Here is a 13410-nt window from a genome sequence, read left to right as displayed (position 1 = left end):
TCAAGTATAGTGTTCTCGATTCCACAGTGATATTTATTGAAAACACTAACATGTTCAAATATTTAAGGAAAATCAGAATACAGAATTCCTGAATAAATTGCTGTATGTATAAAACGTATCACAACCAATTACAACCAATGCGCTTTCTTTTACATAAAGCAAGAGAAACACATACTGGAAAATTCAAATGTATGTAATACACGCATATTATTTTGCAAACAACATGTATCTAGCACAATAAGAATGATTAACAGGAAAATATATCCGATAGTGCTCATCATCAAGTAGATTAATGTGCAAAGTACGTAATTGAATTTATGGCTTCTTCCCTTCCTGGTCATCTTATATCGATCATTTTCTACACGTGTACACTCTATCAAAGGTTAAGGACCATCATATTCGGTAAGAGAAAGATCATTTATATATATATATATATATATATATATATATATATATATATATCCCGACCCGACCATGGTACAAACTCTCTAAACCATAGTCAGTAAAGACGCTTTACAACGAAACCACCACCATTTTTATCACTCAGTACAACAATGTATCACTCTTGTCACCAATGTAGTTTATCGATACTTGTCGTTTTTGCGTGTTATTTGTTTATGTAATATATGTCTCTTGATAAAGAAAATTCGAGTTTTAAATAACCAACAGTGTCGTGGCCTTTTCAGTGCTTATATATATATATATATGTGTGTGTGTGTGTGTGTGTGTGTGTGTGTGTGTGTGTGTGTGTGTTGGGATTCAGATTTCCCCATCTCTAGCAGTCTATAAAATGCGGACCCGGATTCTGATTTAGAATTGGTTGAGTCTGCTTGGCAGTGCTGGTCATTTGACATTTTATCGTCAGTACCTAACACGTAATAGGCACTTGAATCATATATCACAATGACATGTGAAAGACACCCAGGGTCGTAGCACTAAAGGTTCATTCTTGCCAATGGGAAATATCTCTCACTTCTCACTTTTGAATGATAAGTGTTTGTCGAAGGAGCAGACAAATCTAATTTTACTCCTAATGTTTGACACACCCAAGGCATGAACCGGGCTCGAAACAAAGATTTTCCGGTCACGAACCTTTAACCATTCATTCACCGCGATTGTTTGATGCATCATGACAAAAGCCGGACCTGATTTGTACCTGGTCATTAGGAGTCCACATGGTAAATATCCTTACACTTCAAAACGCTTTGAATAAGTTGAGAATTTGTGCTGGCTATGTTTTACGTTCGTTGTGTCATATTTTGATTTTAAGGAAAAACTCAAACTGATTATTGTTATACTATTAGTTTAATTTATGTGTACCCTGGTGACATCAATAAACTGTACTTATCTGTGGACAAATATAATGCACAATAACTATTGTCTTCCTCGTCACAATTCAGCCGCTCTGAAAGAAAAACAAAACCATCTATTGATCACAAAAGGTAAACTATCGTATTGATTTCTAAAATGACAAAGATTAGTTTTACATGTGTACTTTTGGAAAATTACCATAAAAACAAAACATATACCCATGGACTTGCTTCGAATGACAATAAATCATAAATTTTTTGAAAACATGTATATGCACCTTTACCATTACCTATATGTAACAATGCTTACCCACGAGCCATTTGTAGAAAAAGTATATTCATCATAAAACTACATACCAATAATACTTGCATACTAATTTAGCATTTGTGTAAAATAACTTTAACTGGAACACTACTATATTTACTGGGGTATCTTCATATCTTTTGAATCCCGTGGGGACCCGAGTTAGATTAGGTCCTCAATACCCCTTGCTTGTCGTAAAAGGAGACTAGCTAGGATGATCCTTTTGTTGAGACCACGAAAATCGAGGTCGCTGTTACAGCAGGTGTGGCACAATAACGATCCCTCCCTGTTCAAAGCACGTAAGCGCAGAGCATAGGCTTAAATTTTGCAGCCCTTCGTCGGTAATGATGACGTCTCCATATGAGTGAATTTTTCGACAGGGACGTTAAACAATATACAATCAATCATATCTTTCATAGACTATGAACATATACAATACTTAGATATCAATATGAGAATACGTGTTTGTAATAAATGTATCACAAAAACTCAATGTACTACAAATTAAAGCACATTACTGTACGCCGTCAGTACTAACAGGTGCTTGACTAGAAGAGTCAGTGGATAATTCAAAATGTGAGATATTCTCATCATAAGCATATCCTAGATAGTGTGTAGCATACTATAAATGCAGCACCAATTAAAAGTCACAAGTTTAAAAGAATGCGGATGTACATGGTAGATTAATTCTACCCACTTGAATCTGTGATTCCCTATCTTATTACCGCTACCTACTTCCTCAATTACTTCACTACATACATGTTTATAATCAACATCATTTCCTTTAAACGTCTTTAGGACCAGTAATGTGAACTACTTCAGTTTCAGTAACTAAACACCCTTTCATATATGTCTTGAAATGAAAAACAGTGGAACTTACTCACAAGACGAGTTATTTACCCCGGACGGTTTAGATGTTTCCAGTGTGACGTCAAATGTGGATATGTCATGCTTCTTTCTATCAAACAAAAATTTATATGGAATTATATAACAATCAAACCATCCACATTGAAAATAATGAACAATACAATGAACAAAACAGGTCTAAACTTTCCCACACAATCATGTCCTTGTAACAAAGATTGAGAGGATACATCAGTTTAACAAAGTGTTATAAATTGATTAAAATTACAAAATTTTGAATTCTGATTAATTTCACTGTACTGAGCGAAACACGTTTTACTAACTTTCCGAATTCGATTCCATCTTGGATTGTTTCTGGTAGCTTCCGGTGTAGAGTTTCCGGTAGGAATAAAGTTAGAATCCCAGCCATGACCGAAGAACCGCCAAAAATCACTAACGGCAACGCCTGGCCAAACTTTCCGCTGACATAGTCACTCTATAAACACATTTTACCAACAAAACATTATCTTATGCTCAGTATATTAACAGTCATCTAAATCTAAATATTATATCTAAATATATCAAATTCCTAGCATTTATCTATTTTGACAAAAAAAATGGTGTAATATTTTTGCAAGCCTGCATATTAACACAAGAGACCACGTACCTCACATCTTAACTTAAATATTGTATTTACACCAAAATTCAAAATATGTTTATACCATATTAGGTATGATGTATTATATGTCCAGTGTATCGAACTGCTACAATGCCAATATCAACATTTAGGTACACTGAGATATTTCTGCAGTTTATTGAAACGTAGTACATACTGCACACTCACGAAAGCAATCGACATCTTAGTTATCACCATACGATGAACACACCCGTCTTTTACACTCATATTTTTATGCAAGCAGATATCACTTCAAGTTCATTGTATACATACCGTTGATGCTATATATGGAGCAGCCATACCGCCAAAGCGAGCGACACAGGAACTAGTTCCCATGGCGCCGTTCCGGACCACAGTAGGATATAACTCTGCCGTGTATATGTAGATGACACCAAAAGCCGCTGCAGACCCCATCTTACCAATGATGGACAGGACTAATGTCAGACTGCTTAATTCTGAAGCAAGGATATAAATATAATTAATTATGGAAATTCGGAACAGATGAAAACTCGTTGAAAGCAGAAATATGACATTGATAGTGAATAGAAGTAACAGAATTTATGCAAGACAAATTATTTTACTAAGCCTTGCCTTCTTTGCCATAAAGGACAGGAAATATGGTACACAATAACGCAGCGCCACCTATGATCATAATCAAGAAGTGTAACTTCTGACGTCCTATTCTGTTTAGTAAAACCATGGTAGAAATTTTGGCAGGAAACTCTACAATTGCTAGAATGAATTGATTCAGGTAAAAGTCCCCTCCTAGATTTCCAATATGCATAGTCACTCCGTAGTAATCCATGGCTATTACAATCCTAACAAAAATAAATATCTACAGACAAGTAATGTTTACATTTCATATAATAAACGTACTGATATTGTATTTCGTTTCTTTATTGGTATATACATGGATTTCAAAGTTGTGTGGCACAAACAGAAGTTGGATTTTGGAGATAGCAATATGACATGTTTACGGTTGTGAGATATAAATATGAACAATACACCATTAACACCATCACAAAAATATTCAATCGGATCACACAGGGGATGCTTACTACCCCTAGGTACCTGATCCCTCCTCAGGTATATCCAGGGGTCCGTGTTTGCCAAACTCTATTTTGTATCCCTTGTAGAAGTTATGAGATTGATCACTGTTCGTTATCTTCACCTTTTCACATTCAGTTTGAATTCAATTACATGAATATTAAGTAGAATATATCTTACCAATTGAAGAATAAAATCAGCGCACGTATGAACAACACACGGTATCCAAACACATGCCAAATTTTTTCCCCTTTAGGGATATCAATTTTTTCTCCTACAATGAGATTTCCTTTCACTTTGACTCCGTTTACTTTGGCGATACGTTGTACAATTTCTTCCGCCTCTTCTAATCGCCCCTGCGTCAACAGCCAACGGGGGGATTCTGGAATCACCCTAAAACAATTTTAATGAAATATATCCAAATGATTACTATTCACTTATAAATTTTCTTGCAATTTTAAGCCCCTATACAGCTATGTGCATATATTCATTGTACTAACCACCAGTACAGGACATAAACTACACATGGTACAGCCACGGCCAGTTGTAGATACTGCCAATTACGGACCAAGGCACCTACTCCCGCCAGGTACAACAACCCCACAGTAAAAAACATGTGGATAGGAATACCGGTCATCACCCTCTTAGACGGTCCGGTGAATTCAACGCCTGTCAAAAGCAATCAAATTGTATCACCATCAAATTGAGTGCACTTCTAAAAAAATTTTGATAGCAAACCAGGAAAGCATCAAAGGAAAAAATTGCTATCACAAAAAGATCATTTATTTCGAAATTAACACCTCGAATCAATTGTCATAACACGTAAACTTTCCCATTCAATGACAACCAGTTACCAATTCCGGATAGTATAAACAATAGCCTTTGATAGCTAAAACTGGATTTCAAAATTGCTACTGTTACGAATAATTTGGTAACATGCTTGTATTGTATTGCACAAGTTAATGTACTATCCTTTACTTAATACACTGGCCGGCATGAACACTCCATGACACGCAACTCCTACGATGAAATTCAGGACAACAAAGAGGTAAAAGTCAGACACAAAGGCGACGCTGGTTGCTGAGACAACCTGTAGAAAAGCCGACATCACTAGGACCTTCTTCCTACCGACCCTGAAAACACACGCGTACAAAATTTAATGTTTAACTGGAATACAAAACGCAGATTTAAAGTCTCCATTTAGAAATATGAGTGGGATATTGGTACGCACATATCGGACAGGTATCCTAGCACTACATTTCCTGACAGCACTCCAAAATAGAAAACCATCTGTGCATGCGATGTTTTCATAGCGTCGTCACAAACTAAATTAACCTGTTAAGAACATAGGTGTACAACATTTTAGATTTTGATGACAACTGTACAGTTTGATAAAATGCATGGGGCACGGAAATACTCATATCGTGTGATGGGTAATTCAAAAAATTAATTTGTTGACCATTACTCTGATTCCATGCACAAGTACTATGAAGTTGATATTAGAAAGATGTTGAAGTTGACAATATCTAATGTATGGTGTCTTTGGTGATCAAGTCTTCCAACAGTCTTTTGGAACCTCTCTGGGCAGGAATTGTGCTCCTTTATTAGCAATTCTGATAAGACAGAATTTAATCAAAAACTTCTACATGCAAAGGAAGAATCTCTTGCTGTGGCCTTTCACTCAACAGCAATATTTATGGATGACGTTTTATCTACTGATGATGTCCATTTTCTTTCATGCATAAATGTTTATCCTGCATATCCCAGTGAACTCGTAATAATGAAAGGAAAGATACCAACACTTTTTTTTCCCATATCTGCTTCATATCTTTATGTTGTATTGACCATTGATGTTAACGAAACAGCAATAACTCAACTTTATGGCAAACGGGATGACTTCATTATCTCCACCATCAACTGTCCATATCTATGATACATTGTTCCATTATCACCTGCATATGGTGTTTTGCCTCCCTACCCATTCAATATGGAAAAGCATGTGCTGAGTATGATTAATTTATAAATCTAGGCAGGCTACTGACAAATAATTAATTTCACAGGAATTTCAACAATTAAGTTTAACTTCTTATCGGCAATTTCAAAATTTTATAGTCGTTCTAATGATTATATTTGTAAATACAACCTCTCATGAGGTTGAATGATGTCTGACATGTTTCATATCAATTATTAACCGTTCTTTGCAAACTGATTTTGATTAAGGATTACTCCGTTTACCTGATCAAGATATAGGGCACAGGGCGGGTGTGCCATTGAACAAGGAATGCTTACTCCTTAGGTATCTGTGTCAAGGGCTCCGTGTTTGCTCTGATTTTAATGTATTCTTTATTGGATTTATGAAATTGATCACTGTTCGTTATTTTCACTTTCCGTGTACAGTAAAACTCGAATATAGCGAGCACGGATATAGCGAAATTACGGCTATAGCGAAGTGAAGACGATTTCCCCGGCAAATTCTTTATATATTCTATATAAAAATCTGCGTCTATAACGAACACGGATATAGCGAATTTACGGATATAACGAAGTAAATTCCTATTCCCCTTGAATTAAAAATGAACGTAAAAATCACCTTTTATTACGAATTGAATTTTTTCATTTTAAACTCTTTGTGATTTTTAACAATCGTTTTCCATTGACATAAAGGATCCACACTTATTACAAAATTTCTGTTTTTATTTTTTCCAAAAAAGGTTGTTAACGCAAAACAGTACTTACACATACGTTTAGGAAATATATTGTCGGTATTGTTTACTATTGTCGTTAATTAAATTTGAAGTTTGATTTCATTTATTTTATTGTACACTCCTTTATTTGTGTAAAGCAACAAGTAAATGACAATTGCAATAGACTACATGTATGTATTGCGCAAAATTTTGTTGACATTTTTCTCTCAACATGTTCTTGAATGACTTAATAATCCATCAAGATAAATTATCATATATAAATGAATGTGTATATTTCTTGTATAAAAATATTTCTTCTCGAAAATATATTGGCTTCATTTCATTTAAAGACGATACAAGCGTAAGTATATCGATTGCAGCTTTCCTCTACAATTGATATACATGTAGAACAAATCAGTTATATAACGAATTCGTTATATTTGAATTATGAATTCGCTATAAACGTATAGTGAATTACGCTTATAGAGAATTTTTATTGAGGGTCCCCAGAAATTCGCTATATCAGAGTTTTACTGTATTAGTTTTGGCCTTCATTGATCTACGTACACCACATAAAATTTTGATGCCTTACGATAGTTATGTTTCTGCCGAAAAAGCTTCAGATATGCGCAATGTGTCCAGATTGAATTTCAAGCCGATCGGGCTGCAACACACATATTTTGCAAGAACACCCTATCGGTTACAAGAGAGTTTGCATTTACGTATGTTCCTTTCCAGTTGAAAATACATAATAAACGTTAAGAAAAGGAAATCTATAAGCCTCGACTCAAATCATGACTCTATTGCCTTTGGATTTCCTCCTAAAAAAATATTTTACCCAAGTTTACAAGATATTGTTTCAAAGAAAGTTAATGAAAATTAGCACAATTCCTTAGATCATGTATTAAGTCATATACCAAATAATGTTTATATCTATTTTCCAGTTTGTGACAACACAATTCTCGTGTTTTATATACATACCATAAGACTCTTCATGATAAACCTGTGTCCATAATATGAAGGTTAAGAAACTCAAGGTCAATTGTAAATGAAATATTAAAGTTTTCTCATTCATCCATTTTAGTTATAACACACCCTCTATCAAACACATCATTCATTATGAAGATTAAAAAAAGCATGTACCTAGAATACTTATAGTGAATTGAAACGTCAGGATTACACGATTATCATCAGTGCTAACCTTAGACGTAAATGTTTCTTCGAACACAGACCTATCGTACACCCATTCGCTGCATTTGACAAGTCGGGTTACATTGGATTCATCGCGTTGTATCACGTGACACCTGTCATATTTCAGAACCGAGTGTGGATCCTCAGGAAGTGGAATAGACCAGTTTATCAGCTGTCTGTGGTTCTCATTTTGTTCAAGATATGTATCATTGTCGTAGCCAGGAATTTTACATCTGAAAATCAAAGCAACGAGGTCTATAACCATCATGATATATCAAATTGTTAAAGCTCAAAATGTAAAAAAATAAACATTACCGGTTTCTGACTCTGAAATGTCTCACAATATAGATAGAGAGAGAGAGATTTAAAAGACAGTCATAAGTACATTTAGTATATGAAATTCAAAACCAGAGACCTGTGCGCCGGTGTGTGCGTGGTGTAAACCAACATCATCATCAGACAGCCCACAGTGATAGCCGGGATGCACAAAATCAGATAAAGCCGCTTCTGGTAGAACCCAAACTCCCCCACCCTCTCCAGGATATCGTCAAACTTCATGGTTACCAGGATTCCACTGCTTCTCTTTCACAGATATCTTCTTCCGGAAAGCTGAATAGAATGTTGTACATCAATATATTGTGAGTGCATTTTAGAGTCCTAGTTTCTAAAGGTTACAAATGAAATATTTTCCAATCGAAAAACCGTGACACTTATTTCGTCCCATAACTATTTCGTGCTTCCGTTGTCTTCCTCGTTGATGGAACTAGAACAGTCTCTAGAAGGATATGTCGGAGGACAAACATGCTCAAGGGTAGATAAGGCGTCATTTGTTGTTATAAAAGGCAAGTTTACATAACCTGTTATAAAATGGTCTACGTTGTATTATGTGTAATTTTATCCGTGTCATGCGTAGTTATGAGGGATAAAGCAATCACCATTAAAATCAAAACCGGTAATTTGGAATATACTCTTAGACCTCTGCACCATTGACGGAAAATATTGCAGAACATTTGATAATTAATTTGTTTTATGAATTATTTCGTTTCATACACTTTAATAAATCCCACCTAGTTAGTTCTAAACTGACATCAACATAAAAAGGTTGAAATACTGTACGACTGCGTTCATTGTTAAATTTGCTCACTCTCAGTGGTATTTTTTATCATTATTATTTCAATTTATTTAAAATACCTATATCACAAACAGTTCACTTTATGTTTGATGTTTCATATGCATTGATTGAATATACACTGTACATGAATATAGCCCTGCAGTACTAGTACAAGTGTGCTGTAGATAAACATCAATTTGGCTTTATCTATCATCATGTGCGACAATTTTTTTTTTTTTTTTTTTGTATGTTTTTTAATCCATTTTGATAAAGGGGCTGACCTATGCGTACCAAGGTGGGAAGGTGAACATGTGATTTAGATAACGGCATCTCTGGTCATTGAGGAAATGGAATGTTGGTGCTTAGATATAAACAGTGGGTTTAATTTCGATGACCATGTGTTTGAAAGGATGTTTATGTTGCATTTTGATATGTACGAAACGCATTGAATTTGTTTACAGACAGTATAGATCATAAAACCTGTAGTTCAACATAAGGGTCAACATTTTTCTTTTGGAAAATGGTATATAGTGCTGGGGTGAGCGGTATGATCCATAGGTCTCTTGAATTAGTTCCTAATCTAATTTGAATATTAAAGGAGAATTGAATTTTAGAGTTCGGTTAAAATATCTGTAGACGGTGTACGCAAAGTTCAAGTTTAAAGGAATGATCGGACCATTCAAGGTTCTCTGTACGTGACCTCCGTCAACAAATGTATGCTACCAAAAATCCAATTTCATGTACTGAGGCAAGTAACACTCAACTAGATTTTTAAGTTACTAGTCGAATAAAATATGCTAGCTGTTCAGGTGTTTCAGAAAACAACTGTTTTTATAATATTCATTTTGAAGGTCTAAATGGGCGAAGATAAGTTGGATCTGTTATAGAATACAATTGTCGAGTCTGAGAAAAAAAAATGAGGATCCGCATTTTAATCAATGTTACGAAATATGCTATTGTTCTTTGAAAATTAAGATATTTGTAAACTTTTATTGATTCCATTTCTTTCCATTATGAGTAAACATACAGTATTAAGGACAGGAAACATTTGGAAATATGACACAATCTCAATATCTTTAACGTCTAAAATCCATACATGTATTTATTAACTGATATTGAGTGAAGGCCCTTAAGGACATATGATAACCAAATACTTGTTTGTTTTGAAATTTTGTAAATGTTTTAACATTGCTAATCTCATATCAAATACAAAATGTTCCTTTATTCTTGCAGTATTCACAAATCTACAATTAAAAAGCATTACCCAAAAACTTAAATCTTTCAAAAACGTGGTTTTATTGGTGCAGTTTATATATCAATGACCGATTTACATTATTGTTTGGTTGAATAATGATTAACGTTGCACCATGTGTTGCATCCAAAACCTTGCGTATCCTATGACCTTAACATAAGTAACTTATTTTCAAAATCAATTAATCAACAAAGATTGACTGATAAGCAGTAAAACTTAAAAATAATAGAGAACTTGACTTTGTTTCAACTTTGAAGTAAACGCGATGCACTGATTGGGAGGCCGGGGTGTTTTCAAAAATAGCCTCAGTCTTGTGTACGATGAATTCCGAAGCTATGGATTCTTCAGTGTGAAAATTTATCTCCCCAAATTAGCTCGCTCTCAAGCGGGAACGTTTACATCTATGATTTATACATGCATCGAGCAGGCTGGGAATAAACCCCGACCGTCGAAGGTGAAATACCCAATTAGGGGTAAATTTTCCTTATTAAGGTATAGATCTGTACATATGTATGTCTATACACGTGTAAATTTCACATAGAAAGAAATTTTGAATTTTAACGAAAATTCGCATGATAGTTAAGGGGAGGTAGCATGTCATAATGCACGTGTGTTGAATTGTAATCACCCCGTACTGAGTGTACGTTAATGTGTCAATGCGTACGCATTTTACTGAAGGTCTAATGGTAAAGCTGCTCGCTTCCCAACCGAAAGGTCCGGACTCGGTTCTCGATTCCGGCGCCGAGTTAAACCTAAGCCGTTTAACGTTTAACTCATTATATATGACTCTTGTCACAGTAGCCACTGGCAAAGATTTCTCTATCCTGAGACTGTAAACCCCTCCATGGATCAACATTTCTCTCACTTCCGCCCTAAATTAGTGAAACATTTTTTGATGCGACGTAAAGCAACAGTTTCGTATCCCGGAAAGTAAAACCCTGATTTACTTGGATTTTATAATATGTTTCTGGAGACGGTCTGGGTGTTCTCGCCAAATTTATCTCTAATGCAGAATGAATTTCTAAATAGAACACATCACTGATCAATGATTCTATTCAAATCTAAACACATATAATGAATATTTGTCATATCACCCACAGAGAATTTAGGAATAAATAGCTTCATGGGTGAGGATAGAGATAAAATTTACTCTAATTTTATATCCCATTTTTGTGGGAAGACGGAAGTGGTATTACAGTAAATGATATCTGTTATTCAATGCGTTCATGAATACATACACAGGCAAGAGACTGTATATATAATTGCTAAATAATGTTGTTGACAAACAGGCGCATAGCTGCCTACACGCACGTAAGCAATTGCGTACACATCATTTTCAGACAGAGAGTGAAAGCTATGTCGTTAAAATATTTGTGCTTTAAAAATAACTTTGCGTTATATAGTTCCGATTTATAATTTAATCAACATTATAATGCCCATTCAATCAAATTTTGTCCTTTTTGAATTTCAAATTATCAAAGGAAACAAATAGGTGATTTCATTCATAAAACCCAGGAGCTTTCAGGACCTCAAGGCGGTCACCAGACCCGTTGTCGTACTTTGCGTACTGACTACGCGTCTGACAAATAATTAATTCATAGCATGTCGCAGTTCATACCCTCATGTATTTTCAAAATCTGTAATTTATTTCTTAACTAAAGCCTTATCATAGCTTCAGTTAATTTTGATTTAATATACGGTTATCTCTTATTCACGTGTGCATATCGGAGATATTAAATAGTAGCAGAGTAAAAGAATGGTATGTTTCGAAATGCTGGTACATGCAAGTCTTAATATGTTGAAAACATTATCACATAATACCACTGTTTATATAAAGAAACGTCCATACCTGTAGTAAAAACAATGCCTTCCGTGGAATAATATTACCTGAACATAAAAAAAAAAAATACACAACAATATACCATTCTTGTATTTTTGTTTTGATAAGACGTATTGAAAATAAAAAGATTTCGAGAAAAGGGCAAGGACGCACGTCGCGGTCGAAATCCATTATTTTGATCTATGATGGTGATATACTGGTAATGGCGAACTACTGAAGGTGTCGAGTTCATATCCAAATGTGGTTGAAATATCCGTCTGTTTGTCTGCTTGTCTCCAGTATGTGTATAGCACAGGCACTCGAGGTTTTAAATGTCTATAATAAAAAAAACTATCTTCCTGTAAACATAATATTGTCAATATTATGTTTACAGGAAGACAATTTTTTATTATAGATATTTAAAACGTCGAGTGCCTGTAGTGTGATATTTATTTTCTGCCTGATTAGTTCATTGCCAGATATTGTAGTTTTTTTTTTTCTTCACGTATGCATGTATTTAACTACATGTATATTATTCGTGTAATTTATCTCTGCACCGTACATTATGTCAGTTTATGTGAATAAACCATCGTCACCGTTGCATTGTCTGCGAGCAACAAGCTCCCGCCACTTTCACCGTTAATTACTAGTCATCCACAACTGTATGCGTAATTTTTATCTGCGTGTATTTAACTAATTATGCATTTCAAAAATACAAAACTTACCTGTTGCTTCTGCATAGAAAATTCAGTGCATAGTTTACCTCCACCTTCAGCACGGCCAGGTAATATGAATTCTTGCACAGGTGTATAATGAATGAAATGTGTTCTAATTACACAGGTATGGTTCATCGCTTTAATGATAAGAAGTTTTAAAGTTCATAAAATGGTATGCCAGATTGTACAGAAGGAGATCCACTTATAGTGATTTATATATTATCAATTCAAAAATAAAAATATGTTCACATGTATCTTAATTATAAAGAGCGGACTGCAATTTCGTTTTGAATAATTAACAATATCAAAAATGCTTTTCCAGAAATCACCTATCTTTGTTTACTGGTGACGTCTGGAATAAACAGAAAACGTGAGCGCTGACTTCGGCACCGTGTGTAAGTTATGTGCACGGATTTCGTAAATCTGAATATTCCGTGCGGGAATTCTTGCATTCTTT

The 13410-nt window shown here is 34.7% G+C and overlaps 1 protein-coding gene across 1 annotated transcript; it reads right to left on the bottom strand.

The window, feature by feature from the left end:
- Positions 1-1286: 1286 nt before the first annotated feature.
- LOC125654544 (organic cation transporter protein-like) lies at positions 1287-12355 on the bottom strand. Its single transcript, XM_056144394.1, has 12 exons — positions 12268-12355; positions 8471-8664; positions 8066-8288; positions 5412-5515; positions 5159-5313; positions 4681-4849; positions 4361-4573; positions 3725-3951; positions 3407-3588; positions 2802-2953; positions 2495-2572; positions 1287-1405 (listed from the first exon to the last, which is right to left on the bottom strand). The coding sequence occupies exons 2-12, from the start codon at positions 8611-8613 to the stop codon at positions 1390-1392; spliced, it is 1662 nt and encodes a 553-aa protein (XP_056000369.1). The 5' UTR covers positions 8614-8664; positions 12268-12355; the 3' UTR covers positions 1287-1389.
- Between the last annotated feature and the right edge of the window lie 1055 nt (positions 12356-13410).

Source organism: Ostrea edulis, chromosome 7, assembly GCF_947568905.1.
Source record: "Ostrea edulis chromosome 7, xbOstEdul1.1, whole genome shotgun sequence".
Taxonomy (NCBI): Eukaryota; Metazoa; Mollusca; class Bivalvia; order Ostreida; family Ostreidae; genus Ostrea; species Ostrea edulis.
The sequence above is the reverse complement of the archived record's forward strand: the minus strand, read 5'-3'. Positions and strand labels throughout refer to the sequence as shown.